The 16,260-nt window shown below is 37.2% G+C and overlaps 1 protein-coding gene across 1 annotated transcript in view; it reads left to right on the forward strand.

Annotated features, from left to right (window-relative positions):
• YIPF7 (Yip1 domain family member 7) overlaps window positions 1-16,045 on the forward strand; it is a 32,575-nt gene extending 16,530 nt beyond the window's left edge. The window contains exons 4-6 of the mRNA XM_059162373.1: window positions 4,208-4,355; window positions 8,981-9,162; window positions 12,145-16,045. Of these exons, the coding sequence (XP_059018356.1) occupies window positions 4,208-4,355; window positions 8,981-9,162; window positions 12,145-12,307 (493 nt within the window). The 3' untranslated portion in view covers window positions 12,308-16,045. The remainder of the gene's footprint in view (window positions 1-4,207; window positions 4,356-8,980; window positions 9,163-12,144) is intronic.
• Window positions 16,046-16,260: the final 215 nt, after the last annotated feature.

Raw genomic sequence — 16,260 nt, forward strand, 5'->3', positions numbered from 1 at the left:
ATCAAGCCCCGCATCATACCGGGCTCTCTGCTCAGCAGGGAGCCTGCTTCCTCCTCTCTCTCTGTCTACTTGTGATCTCTGTATGTCAAATAAATGAATAAAATGTTAAAAAAAAAGAAATATATAACTACATGGTGATAATAGAAAGGATGCAGCACAAAAGTTGAAATGGACATGATTTATTCACTATTAACCAGTCAAATTCTTTCTTTTTAAGCTAAGGATAGCAATGGTCAGCCTGGATATGAAATAAGTGAAAAAAAAAAAAAAAAAGATCCTTACTACTGCAGTGTAGACCAATGTCTATCCAACCTTTTGAAAATGTCTAGGTCCCTGTGAGAGTAAGACCCCTCTTTGTCATGGCAGGCATTAAAGTCCATCTGGTATTTTGTGTATGGAAAGTCAGATATGCAAATGTCAGGTGATATGTGCAGGTATAAAAGCAGTTGAACTATATACTCTGTATCTGACCAAAGACTGTCACTATTCTGGGAAGGGAAGTTGAATGCCTTGTACAAATGATTTAGGGAAAAAAATCCTTCATATGGGAAAACTGAGCTCAATTAAAAAAAAAAAAAACGTGAGATTAGATACACATTGACATCCATAGCTATATGACTAAAAGCAAGATTTTTGGTTTTTGCTATTTTGTTTTGTGTGTGGGGGATGTGTGTGTGTACCTTTATACTCACCCGTTCCTGTGTCTCCCACCCTCAGCTAACCAATTTTCTACACTGTTTCTATGAAGTTGACTCTTTTTTCTCCTTGATTTTAGATTCCACAAATGACACTACACAGTATTTGTCTTTCTCTATTTTTTTTAAATTAATATAATGTCCTCAAGGTCCATCCATGTCGTTGCAAACGGCAGGATTTCCTTCTTTCTCACGAATGAATATTCCATCGTATGTATATCCCACATCTTTTTTATCTGTTCACCCACTGACAGACATTTAGGCTGTTCCCATGTCTTGACTAGTGTGAAAAATGCTACCTTGAACATGGGAGACCATATATCTTTTTGATGTCCTGTTTCCATTGCCTTTGGATATATATCCAGAAGTGGGATTGCTGGATTATATAGAAGTTCTTTATTTTTTTTTCCCCCTTTTTTCTTTTTTTAAATTGGCCAGGTTCAGTGCTCAGGTCAAATGGTTGGCTGCCAACCATTGCTGCCCTGGAGACTGACCCGCAGTGTTCTCTGCTAGAGCCACCATCTCTAAATGCCCATGTCCTCTAGCAGTAAGTGGACATGTTGTCAGCCTGGCCTGGGCAGAGGCCACAGTGGGGTAATGGGAACACTTATTATTATTATTTTTTTAATTTTTGAGGAATGTCTGTACTATTTTCCACAGTGGCTGCATGAATTTACATTCCCACCTATAGTTCACAAGCGTTCCCCTTTTTCCACATCCTAACCAGTACTTACTTCTCATCTTTTTGATAATAGCATTCTTTTTTTTTTTTTTTTTAAATTTTTTATTTTTTATAAACATATATTTTTATCCCCAGGGGTACAGGTCTGTGAATCACCAGGTTTACACACTTCACAGCACTCCCCAAATCACATACCCTCCCCAATGTCCATAATCCCACCCCCTTCTTCCAAACCCCCTCCCCCCGGCAACCCTCAGTTTGTTTTGTGAGATTAAGAGTCACTTATGGTTTGTCTCCCTCCCAATCCCATCTTGTTTCATTTATTCTTCTACCCACTTAAGCCTCCATGTTGCATCACCACTTCCTCATATCAGGGAGATCATATGATAGTTGTCTTTCTCTGCTTGACTTATTTCGCTAAGCATGATACGCTCTAGTTCCATCCATGTTGTTGCAAATGGCAAGATTTCATTTCTTTTGATGGCTGCATAGTATTCCATTGTGTATATATACCACATCTTCTTGATCCATTCATCTGTTGATGGACATCTAGGTTCTTTCCATAGTTTGGCTATTGTGGACATTGCTGCTATAAACATTCGGGTGCATGTGTCCCTTTGGATCACTACATTTGTATCTTTAGGGTAAATACCCAATAGTGATAATAGCATTCTAATGAGGAGTGTGAGACCATACCTCATTGTGGTTTTGACTGCCTTGCCCTGAGAATTAGTGATCTTGAGAACTTTTTCGCATACCTGTTGGACATGTTGCATGTCCTCTTTGGGAAAATGTCTATTCAGGTCCTCTGCCGCTTTTGTAATTGTATTGTTTGTCTTGGGGAGGAAAGACATTGTTTGTCTTGGGGAGCAAGGGTTCTTGAATGAGATTCTCCAGCATTGAAACCTGTATTTTCTGTTACTAGTTCAGTGACTTTGGACAAATTCTTCATATCTCAAAACCTCAGCCATCTGATGCACAAAAAAGGAATAAAATAACAGTTCTAGCTGCATTACATGTCTGTAAAACCAATGCATCCAAATCTTGTAGAGCTCATAGCAAAATTCAGTGAAAACAGTAATAACAATAACAACAACAAACAAACAAACAAACAAACAAAAAACCCATTCAGTTCTTTTTAGCTGAAATGCATTGTTCTTTACAGTAGTTTATCTCTAATTATTCTGGGTCTCTGGCTTACTCTTATTCAAATTTTAAATGATAGCAGTAGTCAGCATGATTATTGGGTCCTAAATAGTAAAGTCCTTTTCTTCTCCTTTTTGAATGTTCTTTTTTCCTACTCAAGATACATTTTAACGTTTATCTTTATAGAACTCATGAAAAAAGAAACCGATGTGGTGTTACTATTTATTTCTGTATTCAGTGGATGTCAGGTAGCTGGGTTTTTAAAAAAAAAAATTAAATAAAAATGTAAGAGGGGCAGGATCTAGCAGAAGGGTCTGTGATGTGGCAGTCAGAATTACTTAAAAACAAGGTATTGGGGAAAAAAGATATTTCTAAATGAATTTGGACTCATGAACAATAAGCTCCATTGATTTTGAATATTTTATTCTACCACCACCACTCACAAAAGGAAAAGCTTAACTTGTCTCAAGAATTTCACTTTGGGTACATAGATTGAACCACACTAGCACAGACCTTTTTAAAATATGGGTATAAGAAAGAGACATCCTCTTTTCTCCTCTGTGGAGATTAAGGCAATTAGCATACAACTACTTTTCTCATCAGGCAAGGTGGAAATAAAATCCCAGATCTGGACTAAATATCTTTACTTTAGGTAACACTTCTAATTGAGCAATTATACCATGTTTGATATAAGTATGATATGATTTCAGAAGATTGCTCCAAGATTTTCTGCCTTTTGTGCCCACAGTTCTTGGTCACGGTGGTTTGAAGAATGAAGAGGTAGGCCAGATGAAGAGTGGAGGGCAGCCAAAGCAGAGTTTATTGAGTGGTAGTATAAAGCTCCTAGAGAGGGTGGGGGCCCAAGAGGGCTTGCCCTTGGAGTTTCTAAGAGGGGTTTTTATGAGCTCTTTTGCGAAACTATCTTAAGCAATCAGAGTGTGCTGAGTCATGCCAATCAGGGCTTTGGTCACTTATCTGTCTTCCTATTAGGTGCATGTCAGCGTACTGATGGTCTTTTTTGCTGACAACTGGTGCTTATGTCTTAACTGCCCATTGCCTATGATAGTGACATATGCTTTGTGGTTAATTGTCTTATTTTAGGATGTGTTGCTGAAGTCATCTCTGCAAAGGCTGCAAGCAGAATGCTAGTGTGGTCTTGTCTAAGCTGCAAAACAGGTTGTCAGTGCTGTTTTATTGTAGCTATCCTGATTCCATATATTGTTGTTGGGGACACTGGCCCTGACTCCCTAACTATCTAACTCCTAACAGTGTTATCAAGGGAAAATGGGGGGAGGGGGAGGAAATATCTATTATCTAATATTTATTAAGCAATAGGATGGGACTTTGGGTCTTTTAGTTACCATTTTATTTTTTATTGTAGAACATCTATTTCCTAATTTTCAGCTAGATTTTAAGCTTATATTTGCTGCATAAGGCATGGAAATTTTCCCTTGATGTAATTATTTCTCTAAAATTTTTTTAGTTCCTTGTTTGGGAACAACAAATCTTTTGTTGTTGTTGTTGCTGTTAAATCACTGTTTATTGCATAGAACTTTAGATTTTGGAGGTGTAACAATATGATGAAAGTGCTAAGTAAATTAATGAGATATGTTAAATTTAAGTAAACATTATCCATGATTATTTTTTATATTTATATTATTCCTTTTTGTTTGTTTGTTTTTGCAGAACTTGGAATTAATTTTGATCACATATGGCAAAAAACCTTGACCGTGTTAAACCCGCTGAAGCCAGCAGATGGCAGCATTATGAACGAAACGGACCTCACTGGGCCTATCCTGTTTTGTATCGCTCTGGGAGCCACCTTGCTTCTGGTAACAGAATGCAGCAAGCACCAGATTTTAATGTGTGTCAAGTGTCATGTTTGAAGAAGTCTTTGTTAATACAGAAGAATATATGTTACTTGATAAAGTGTAGATTATTTAATTTATAACTACCTTTTTTTTTTGTGAGGCATAGTTAATTGAACCACAGTGATAAAGAGAAACAACCCTCAAGTATTAGGACAGAAAAAATATAAATTTAAACAGAATATCAAAAATCAAATCACCAAGCAAGTTTTTAACAAAGTGGGCAATCCCTTATGTCTTTCTTGTTATTCAGAAAAGATTGTCAATTTGAAAAAGTTGAAGGAACACATGGATTTGGGAAATACTGGCCCAAATTTTCTTTCTTGTTTTCTGTGACACTTCAGTTGTGACACCAGAGAAATCCTTTCTCTTTGCTCGTCATTTTCTCTGCTGGGGTGTGCCTATAGAATATTTCAAATACTATGTGAGGTATGAGTATGAGATGAGTCTCCTTGTTTCCGGCTAGGTTATTATGAGTACATTAATTTGCAATGTGTAATCAGTGATTTGTATATTTAACCTATATATTTCTCTATTATTTGAGTTTTCTGCTTTTTATATAGACATTTTCCCCCTTGACTTTGCCATTCGTCTTGTGTGTGGGCCTCTTTCATTCTTTAAATCTGGACTAATGTGGTGAGTCTCCAAAGAAGTAAAGAAAAACACATTTCCACCCACGTTAAGTTTAGAAGACATTTAGCTCATACTTTAGAAAAATGTTTCATTTAAAGGAAAAGGGAGAAAAAGAGAAAATGTCTATGATTTTAAACCAAGGAAGTAATGACCATATGTGAAAAACAGAGGATGAAAAAGATGGTCAGGCCAGTCTGAGAAGTATAGTTTCATTAAGGGACAAAGAGATAAGCTTGACAGGAGAAAGAATACAGGAAATTAAAAATTCTAGGAAAAGCCCTTAAAATCACTCTTGGGTCCACCTCTCTGTCTCTTGGCTATCCACTTTCCATAAATTTTTTTTTTCTCCACTATAGTTATAGTTTTCAAAAGTAGATGTAAAATGTATTTGCAACTAAATAAATTTTCACTTTTTATTTATTAATTTATTTTATACCAGTCAAAATATTTAGAGCAATCAAGTTTCTGCATGGTGATATGATTAATAATCACATCATATTTATCTAATACAATAGTATTTAATGATAGCATCTTATCTTTTCCTTTGAACTACTGTAATGAAAATACTCTGTAAATCAAACACTGTCTCAACTAGAGTTTTAGTCTTTAACTTCCCTTCTTTCTTTGTCACAGTAATATGATAATCTTAGCTACACTAAGACCATGTCATTTAATCAAATAGAAATAATCAATTTAATATATTAAACCATATTTCTTTTTCAAGTGATTTCTAATATAACAGCTGTTTGTTTTATTATAGAAAATGTTATTATCATCCCTTAAAGGAAAGCATTAATCCCATTAAGCTCTCTTTGGGGTGTATAATGTTAGTTGGAATTATTTAAATATCCTCTTTTTTGTTTGAAGTACAAAACAATATAGGCTAAGAACTCATGGAAGTGAGAAATTGAACATACCCCTAACTTTGCCTCTAGGTATGATCTTGAGATTTTTGTTTCTTATTTCTTCATTTTGAAGACAAAAAAAACACTTATGTAAGTGGTTCTTAAGGTTCCTTTCAGCTCTAAAATTTGGAGGAATATGTGAAAGTGCGTATTTTCTGAAATATTTTATAAGCAGACATTATCAGTTTTATTTTCCCACTAGATGTCATTACTTCAGAATTGATTCTAACACATGTAGAGCAATAAAGACCAAAAACAACAAAAAATCACCTAGGTATATACTAATGAAGTCAGATTTCACTCAGAGCCCATTTGAAACTAAACTAACCATGCCCTGGGTATCTAGAATTGAAATGTAAAAGAAAAGTTTATGGGCTGATATAAGCATTGTACTAGAGAAAGCAAAATTGAATCCAAAACAACAATCGATTTATTCATTTTCTCCAGAGGCATAAAACTCATGATCACATTCTTATCATTTTTATAATTTATGTTGACATAAGGCATGACATAGTATCTTTTAGTGACTTTCTTCATGTTGAAGGAGGCAAACCTAAGAGGACAGCTTCAAACAGTTAGCATAAATTTAGTGTTATTTTTGCTGTCAACATTATGTCATCCCCAAAACAAGGAAGATAAGAGGTTTAAAAGTATGGCTCCCTTTCGTTTTTCCGGTAGCTCTAAGAGTGTGATCTGGAAAAGGAACATGCATGACCAATGTCAAAGCATAATCAGAAGAATAGTGAGTATTTCAAATTCAGATTTAGTAAGGAGAGTGGTACAAGGTGGACACGTAAGGTTTTCAGGTTAAGAAGAAATGTGTCGCCCTCGGCCAGCAAGAACGACAATCAGCCTGGTATGGTGTTAATGCTTCATCCCATTTATTTCGTAAACTTCCTTAGCTTATATGCAGCAGGGTGACCAATAAGGGGCCAAGCAATGGGGAGAGCCAATGAGAGTCTTGTTACTGTGCTGATTAAATTTGAAACAGTCAATGACTATGTCCTCCTTTAGGCGGGCTTCACCAGAACGTTCCTTGTTTACTTGCAGCATGTTTTGCTGGCAGTGAGCCAAGCGCCATCTTGTAATGGCGGGGACTTTCCCGGCTGGAGGCGGTCCCCGACAGAAATGGAACATTGGTTTTCCATTTTAGTTACAAGCCCTTTTTTAGAATTTGAAACAAATTAAAAATGGCGATGGCCTCTGCCAAACAAAATCACCACTTAGAATGGGTAAACCGACCAGAGAAGCGATGAGGGGGCCAGTCACTAACTGATACCCCAAAGGGACAGTTTTACGCTCAAATTCATTTTGTCCACCCTCTATATACCCCGCCCTTTTTATAAAAGCTCTTGGGATCAGAAAGTTCTAGCTCTGTGTGTTTTGCTTGTGGGGAAGTGGCCCTTCACCATTACAGCTTTCGCTACCTCAGAATTATCCCGTCCAATTAAAACATGGAGTAGGAGGTTTCTCTAATATAAGTGATTTTAAATGGTCACTATTTTCCAAGTGGAAAAAACTCACCCAATAGAGCAATAACTAAGAGGGTTCTTAAGCATGTCCATTAGCATTATTAGTATTATTTCACAGGATAGCCATGAGAATACAGAAGTTACTCAGTAAGAACTCATTATGGCTACTGCAGGAGAGAATTCTGCAAGCACAGCTCAGGGACATTTTGTGAAAGGACTTGGTAGTGACCAATGTTCCCATCTCTACAGAGGAAGAAGAACTCAAAATAGCTAGACAATTTTGAACATTAAAATGGTCATAATATTCTCCATTAATTAATTGCAAAGTAAATATCTCTTTACTCTGTAATACATAAAGACTGTATAGATAACAGCCATGGAGAAGAGAACATGACAGCTAAAAAGCTCACTCTCTGCATTTACCAGATCCTTCCTTGTTTTGCATGATTCCCATGAAAAACAAAGTCAGCCTATTCAATATTTACCCAGAATTTCTAATCAGCGTAATGTAAATAGAAAAACTAAGTGCGTTCTTTACTGGAGCTTTGGCATCCTCAGGTAGCAAACATTAAAATATCCCCTGTTGAATCAATAGTAGTTTGTGACTTTCTCTGGGTGAGTTTAATGGGACTATTTCAGCTCCCAATCCCTAGTGCCTGTGGGAGATGGCTATTTTTAGGAGTCCTCAGAAAATCAGTGTTGTATCCTGAACACTACTGATTTCCCTTTAACAGTACTTCTTTTATGATTCAGTACCAGTTGGTTTATATAAATCAGATTTTCATAAAGTCTGTTCAGTTAAACTGGTAATAGGAATTAGGAAAACAAAGGATTCTGTGGTCAAATAAGTTTAGGATATGCTAAAAGGTCAAGTTAAAAAAGGTTTAAAAAGGTCAAGTAAGTCCCGTTATTTTAAGACTTGGGAGAGTTCCTATAGGTGTCCAACATCTAATTTTAGGACCAGACTGGCTAGGTTCCACGCCAAGTTGCACTGCTTAACGTTTTATTTTCAGCAAGTTGTATATTCTCTTCACCTTAGTTTCCTCATGGGTAAAATGAGTATAATAATGGTACCTACCTCATAAAGTTGTGTGGATTAAATAATTTAATACATGTGAAATGCTTAGGATAGGATCTAACAGTAAATCCTGTAGGTATTGGTTAACATTACTCATTTGCCGTGTAAAATCTGCAAGATGAAATTAGATTATTTTTCATCCATTAATTCATTCATTTAATTATTTAACAAATAGGGAGAGTAAGTATATTCTTACTTATGTCTTGTACTTCTAATAGGTGATACATGATTTAAAAAAAAAAAAAAACTTGAAATTTTTTTCATCTTTTCAGTGGCATGCACGGGCCACCCTGAATATAACCAGGAGGATTTGTTTTCAGGACCTGAAGTCATAGGATAGTCAGTGTTTTCTCCAGAACTCCCAGTTTCCTGATGACTGTGCCCAAAAGACATGAGACAGTGTTGAGCTGATTGATTCTAAAATGCTCTCTGCTCTGTTGACATTCCAGTTTCCTCTTGATCTTTGTTGTGTGTTCACCTGTGTCCTTCCCATTGTTTCAGGCAGGAAAAGTTCAGTTCGGTTATGTGTATGGCATGAGTGCCATAGGTTGCCTGGGGATTCACACCTTACTAAACTTGATGAGCTCTTCCGGGGCGTCCTACGGCTGCGTGGCCAGCGTCCTGGGCTACTGCCTGCTCCCCATGGTCATCCTGTCCAGCTGCGCCATCTTCTTTTCACTGCAGTAAGTGCCTGCGTGCCTTAATGGACCCCACGTGCACAGTCCTCTCTCAGGCTTGCCACACCGGGGTGACAGTTAACCTCTTTTCTGATCTTTTTGGGAATGGAATCGGGGAAACTTTGGCTATTAAGACTGACACACAGATTCAGGTAAGTGGGTCAGTTTGGGCTCAGGTACTCTTCCTATTTAGATGATGTAAACAATAAATTCAACCAAGTTATCTGTGAAAGTGGCACTTTGGAGGTGGTTGCAGTCTTCAGTACAACCATTGTCTGGGGTAATAGAACAACTGCATGAATTCACTTGTTTGATTTTGGAAGAGGAGCTGCCTGGTGAACACTGACGAATTGCTTCAGCTCCCAGGCATTCTGCCTTTGAGGCGACAAGCAACTGCGATTTCTCAGCTGGGCTCCTTGCAGTGAAGAATTCCCAGGAACCCTGATGAGGATATTAATACTGGAGAACTTTATAGCGTACATGCTCAGCCAATAGATTTTTTTTTTCTTTTTTACTTCCTGGGAAGTTAGGATTTGCAATTCAAAACTATTAATGAGGATCCAGTAGATATATTTCTGTTGGGCAATTTCCGAGGGGATGTGAACGAACATCACTACCACAGTTTGGGGAGAGCAAGTAATTACATAGTCTTTTGTCCCCTACGTGCTCGGAACTCAATAAACATTTGCCATCAGTGCCCGTTCTTCCACATCCAAAGAAGACACAATTTGAAATTTTTTGGATGATCCACATTTTGGGTTATTAACACTACACTGGATAGTGTATTATATAAAAAACTTACCAATGCCAAAGGTAGACATTGTAGGAGAGCCTTTACAAATTTTGTTTAGATGTCTCATTTAGTTTTTTAATAACATTGTTGAGAGTGACTTAGTTGGAAATGCTTCTCTGTTTTAACATGGTCTCACATATATAAATATATTTATTTACTTATTTAGCTCGAATGGGAGGGGCAGAAGGAGAGGGAGAGAATCCCAAGTGGGTTCTTTAGCAAGCTTTTCCATTTACTGTGTTGTTTGGGACAGACATTTGACATGTTAATACAGAGTTTAGTTCTATTTAGTTGAAAGCTTTTGCCAAAGAATGCTGTAATCATTTACGATTTAAGAATTTAAAATTTAAAACATTATATCCAGCAAAGTTAAGATGCTCTATTTGAGCATCTCAAATGACTTCAGATTATTAGGGGAAGAAAATAACAACTAAAATGAGATTTTGAGAATCATCAGAAGTTTGGACCCTGTTTCATTAGAGATTCATTCTGAAATGATAAAGGATGATTTAGAAATCTTTTAAATTGTATTAAAGGAGAGTAAATTATCCAACCCCCTAAGACTATTACACTGAAATTTCCTTTTTGGGCATAATACTATATCACTCAAATCAATCACATATAATTTTACATTTTCGTTCATAAAAACATATATTAGGTTGACCTATAAATTTTTCCTAATATATATTTATTAAACCAATGCGTATCATATTTATTAGAGGACACTCTAAATACTTTTGGTTTATTTATAATCCACAGCATCAGAAGCCATATATTGTATAGTTTTTCTCTGGTTCAGTTATTAAAAGTAAATATCTTTGTCATTCTCACAAATAATAAACATAATTCTCAACTTCAGACAGTGTAGTTTGATGGTGAAAGGATCAATGTGGCATTGGGAAGTAGGAGATCTTGACCTCATGCCATTCCACTGTGTAATTTTCATCATGTCACTTCATCGATCTAAAGCTGGGGACTAGCTATCTCGTGATCTTTTGTAGATCTTACAGCTTATTTTTCTAAATAACACATTCTGTTATGCACATAAAAAATGAAATTCACTCTTTCCTCCCATACCTCCTCTTTTATCCCCATGATGGCTAGACTTAACTACCTTATTTACCCATTCATTCTTTTTTTTTTTAAATATATTTTTAAAATTTATTTATTTGACAGAGATCACAAGCAGGAAGAGAGGCAGGCAGAGAGAGAGAGAGAGAGGAGGAAGCAGGCTTCCTGCTGAGCAGAGAGCTTGTTGAGGGGCTCGATCCCAGAACCCTAGAATCATGACCTGAGCTGAAAGCAGAGGCTTTAACCCACGGAGCCACCCAGGCATCCCTACCCATTCATTCTTTCAGAACCTATTGCCTCCAAAGTTATTTTTGAAGATAACAATTTGAACAAATCCATCCCAATATTCTAAAAAATCCACAATACACCTACAAAAGGAATCCTCAGCAATGAGGTGGGAAGCCACACACAAAATTGTGTTCCCTACTTGAAGTGTGTCAGGCTTTGCTATTTCAGATAGAAACCTGAAAAGCAGACGTGAGAGCAGTGGGGATAAGGCCCCCTGCTGCATTACAAGTCCAGTTTTCTTTCTGTTCATACCATGCATCAATTTGGAAAGAGAGTGTGGGAAAAAGAATGTGTAATTATAAAAGAAAGCCCTAAGCATAGTTTTTTTTTTAACATTTTTTCAAAAAATATTTTATTTATTTATTTGAGAGAGAGAGAAAGCATGAGAGGAGAGGTTCAGAGAGAGAAGCAGAGCCCCTGCTGAGCAGGGAGCCTGATGCTGGATTCAATCTCAGGACTCTGACATCATGACCTGAGCTGAAGGCAGTTCCTTCACCAACTGCGCCACCCAGGCTCCCCTAAGCATAGTTTTTATAAAAGATTTTCAGGAATAGGGATTTGAATATTGACAGATGACGGTAACTGTAGGTGAGTTTTTGTACTCCTATGAGTTCAAGTTTTACTGAAGTATAAAATGTTTACCTCTGATGGTGAGTTTGACTCACAAATTTTCAAGCTGGCCAAGGCCTTTGACTTCATACAGTTCCTCACCCTTATTTTGCAAATGGAGAAAGTAGTTATAAATATTGTACCAAGGACGTATCAGAGGCAGCTTTGACTCAATAATCTCCTTTTCTCATGATATAGGGTAATCATCTCTTTTGTCTTTGCTATAGGGGCACCTTCGGAACTGTGTTGGCACTGGTCATTATCAGCTGGTGTAGTCTCTCGGCTTCCAAAATCTTCAGTTCAGCCTTGGGCATGGAGGGACAACAGCTTCTCATTGCCTACCCTTGTGGCTTACTTTACGGACTTTTTGCCCTCCTAACAGTTTTCTGAAGAGTATTTGAGATGGCGTTTCAAGATTCTATTTGTTTCCTGTTCATATTATTCTGGAAATGTGTTAGCATTCAAATTCGGTAATATGATTTCTGCTTTATTGCTGTTGAGAGAATAATAAGCAAAGAGACAAAACAGCACTTAAGGCTGGTACTTTAATAACTTGTTTGGTTTGAATGATGTTTTGCTTTTTGGTTTGGTGCATTAAAACATTTTAAAATGCTTTAAAATCAAAGGGGATATAGTCGTTGTACTGATGCTGTACCCTGCTTTTCTCAATGGATCTATTTTTAAGAAATTGTAAGTAAATAAAATCATATGATGACTGTGTAAAGTAAAGCAATGTAGAGCCTTTTGAGAAATCTTCATGACAATTCAAACTACGTTACTGGTTAAGGTCACCCTGTCTAGCACCTTTGAAGAATTGCAGGGGAGGGTTATATAGGGTTTAATTTACCTGAGAGCTCAAAGAACCTCCTGTTTTTCAGTTCATTTACTATAACATCTGTTCTTTTGTCCTGTTTGAACAATGCATTAACTCATCACTTTTCAAGGCTTCTTTCTAGGTTTAGATGCCATGGTTCATTATTAAAATTTCTTTCTTTCCTATGTCCTCAGTAACCTTACCGTTTGCTTTCTAAACAATCACATGTGATGAGAGGGAAGCCCACTTGTTTCATTTTAATATTACTATATCTTAAATGGCTCCACAGTTCTGCCTTTTGAATCCTACGACATTATCCTACTGAACTTGTTTTCACAACTTGCGAGATGATTATATCACACCACTCCTTCACTGCTCAAGTCTCTAATACTCTTCCCATATTTCTCACTGTTGGTTGATGATCTCTCTTTAAATTTTATTGAAAAGAAGAAAAGTACTGCATCTTCCCACCAACAGAATACATATATGCATGTATGTGTGTGCGTGCACACACACACACTCACACACGCGTGCGCGAGTATTCTGCATTCCCTCCTGACACTGTCTCTTCTCTTCACAGCCGGACTGTCCACCTATATAAATAATATTTTCCTCTTGATCTGTGTAAATTCTGATTCCAGTTCCAAAGTGTAGGGTTTTTTTCCCCCACACCACCAAGCAATGCTCCAATACCAGCTGGACACCTTCCAATTTGATTCAGTTCTGATACTGTCTACCTGGTTATAGTTCAGACCTCACCGGTTAAGGACTGAGTCCACAAGGCTGCTCCTGGCCCCCATTTCAGATGCCAGTTGCAAGTCCAGGCTGTTACCTGTACTTCTGACCAACCAGTTATAGACTGAAAGTTCCTACGACCTCTTCCTTGGCTTTAGTTAATTTGTTAGGAAAGCTCATAGAACCCAGAGAAACATTTTACTTAACTAGATTGCCAGTTTATTATAAAAGGATATAACTGAAGGACAGCCAGAAGGAAGATATACAAATTATGGGAAAAGGACACACAGCTCCCTTGCCCTTTCTAGGTACGTCTTTCTCCTGGTAACTCCCTATGCTCACCAATCCAGAAGCTTCCTGGTCCTTTTGAGTTTTTATGGAGGGTTACATAAGCATTATTGATTAAATCATTGGCCACTGCTGCCTGAATTCAACCCCCAGCCTCTCTTTCCTTCCAGGAAGTTGGGGAGTGGGACTGGAAGTTCAACTTTTGGTTCCCTTGGCATCCAGCCCCCAGCCTTAAGGGTTTTCCCAAAGTCACCTCATTAACATCATACAAAAGAAAACGTCAGGAAATGTCAAGGGTTTTAGGAGTTTTGAACCAGAAACAGGAGTGAAGACCGAATGAATGTATATTTCATCTTATAAATCAGAGTATCACACCTGTCACTCATAATCAAATCATAAACATATTTCATTATCTCTTATCTTAAAATAAAAATCCTTTGATTCATCGTCACTCTCCAGTGAGGGCCCATTTCTGTCCCAAAAATCTTTGAAACAGGTGTATCTTGTCTCTGCCTCCACTTTATCACTACTTATTCTCTTTCTGTTACTGTCCAGCCAAGATTCATTACCCTGTAATGAATTGAGGCCTCCTTTGTCAAATCAGCAATAGCCCACATCTGGCTAAGTCCAACGGTCAAGTCTCAACCATGCATTTTATTTGAACATTTTGTTTGAATTATTGATCACCCTCCTCACCAACCCCTGTGCTGAAGCCCTTCACTAGACTTCTGGGACATCACCCTTTTTTTTTTCTTTCCAGTTTCACTGAAAGTCTCAATTCTTTGAGTGGGCTTTCTTCCTTTTCTCAATCTTAAATCTCTTCTGTATATACCCACTTACTCGATGAGCTCATTTAATTGCATAGCTTTAAAATCTAATGGCTCCTAAATTTCCATCCATCCAGCAATCTCCCCTAAGCTCTGAACATGAGCCACAAGCCATCCAAGTGCTCAGTCTAAAAACTAGTAGTCTGTTTTCATCACTGTTACTTCCAACGTCTAATTCATCAGAACATCCTGTTGACTCTGTAATCAAAATGTATCTGAAATTTGACTATGTCTCATGAGCTCATTCCCTGCCAAAGTTACTTCAAGCCATTATCATCTGATATCTAACTGAAGCAATCTTCTTACTGGTTTCCAGCTTCCACTTTCTCCCCAGTACGCTTTTCTACACACAGAATCTTCATGATCCTTTAAAAGTGTAAATCAGTTGTGTTATCTCGAGTCCAGGGCCCTTCAATGGCTTTTATTCATATTTACAATAGAATTCGACTATCTCTTCATAGTTCAGAAGCTTATTATTTAAAGACTGGTCCTCAGAACAACAGCAATAAAATCCTCTGGAAGATTGTTAGAAATTCAGAATCCCAGCCCTGCCCCAGACCAACTGAGCCAGAGTCTGTGTTTTAACAAGATCCTAGATGATTTGTATGCGTAACAAATCTCGAAAAGCACTAGTGGAGAGAAGAAGGCCTTGACTCAATGATCTGACCATGATTTGCCTTCCTGACCTCATCCATCGCCTGCCACTCTCTCCCCTGTTCCCTGGTTTTATTGTTACTTCTTAGACCACCAAGTTTATCCACCTCAAGATCTTTATAACCGTTCAGTCCACCCACAATATTCTCCCTTCACATCTTTCATATAGTTCAGGTCTCTCTTCATATTTTACCTCCTTAAAGAGACCTTTACTGGTTATTCTTTCTGAAACCGTACCCAGTACCCCTCCTTGCTTTGCTCAGTCTATCGTCTTACCTTCCCAGAGGTCTTATAATTACCTGAATTTATGTTATTTGTTTCTTTGTTTTCTTTCTTTAAACACTTCAAGGCCAGAGGCCTTGTCTATCCACAACAGTTCCTGACAAAAAATAGCAGATTAATACATATTTATTGAATGAATGCATGAATAAGACTGTGATTTGAGACTGATTATTGTAGTAAACAAGACAACCAAGGTGACAGCCTAATAGAAATGGCTGTAGCAGTGGCGGGGCAGTAGACAATAAACAAGTAAACAGTAAATAAACTAGACAATCACAAATGAATGAGAAGAACTCTAAGGTAGGAATGTTAGAAAAGAAGGCAGGACTTGAGTAAATGCTGGACTTCTGTAGTTTATAACCCATTAATGGGGCTCTTAGTGAAGCATGGAATTCTCTTAAAATCTTATTCTATTTGGACTGAGATAGTCCTACTGACTCTTTGTTTAAGAGACATGAAGCACCAATGTTGTTTGTTTAAGTGATTTATTTATAAAATCATCCTATTGCTTAGCTATGCATTTACATGATAGACTTAAAATTTTTACCTTTCGAAAGTGCTTTTACTGAAATAAATTATAGGTAAAAATTGCTCTAAATTCAGGATATAAGTTGACATTTTCTATGCATAGAAATAGTCATAACAGAAAAGGTTTGATGTTTTTACTATGAAAAATTATAACCTCCATATAAATATCCACATAAACAAAGTACTAAATATTTCATAAGAGCAACACATAAGAA

This window comes from Mustela lutreola, chromosome 1 (genome assembly GCF_030435805.1).
Source record: "Mustela lutreola isolate mMusLut2 chromosome 1, mMusLut2.pri, whole genome shotgun sequence".
NCBI classification, from domain to species: Eukaryota; Metazoa; Chordata; class Mammalia; order Carnivora; family Mustelidae; genus Mustela; species Mustela lutreola.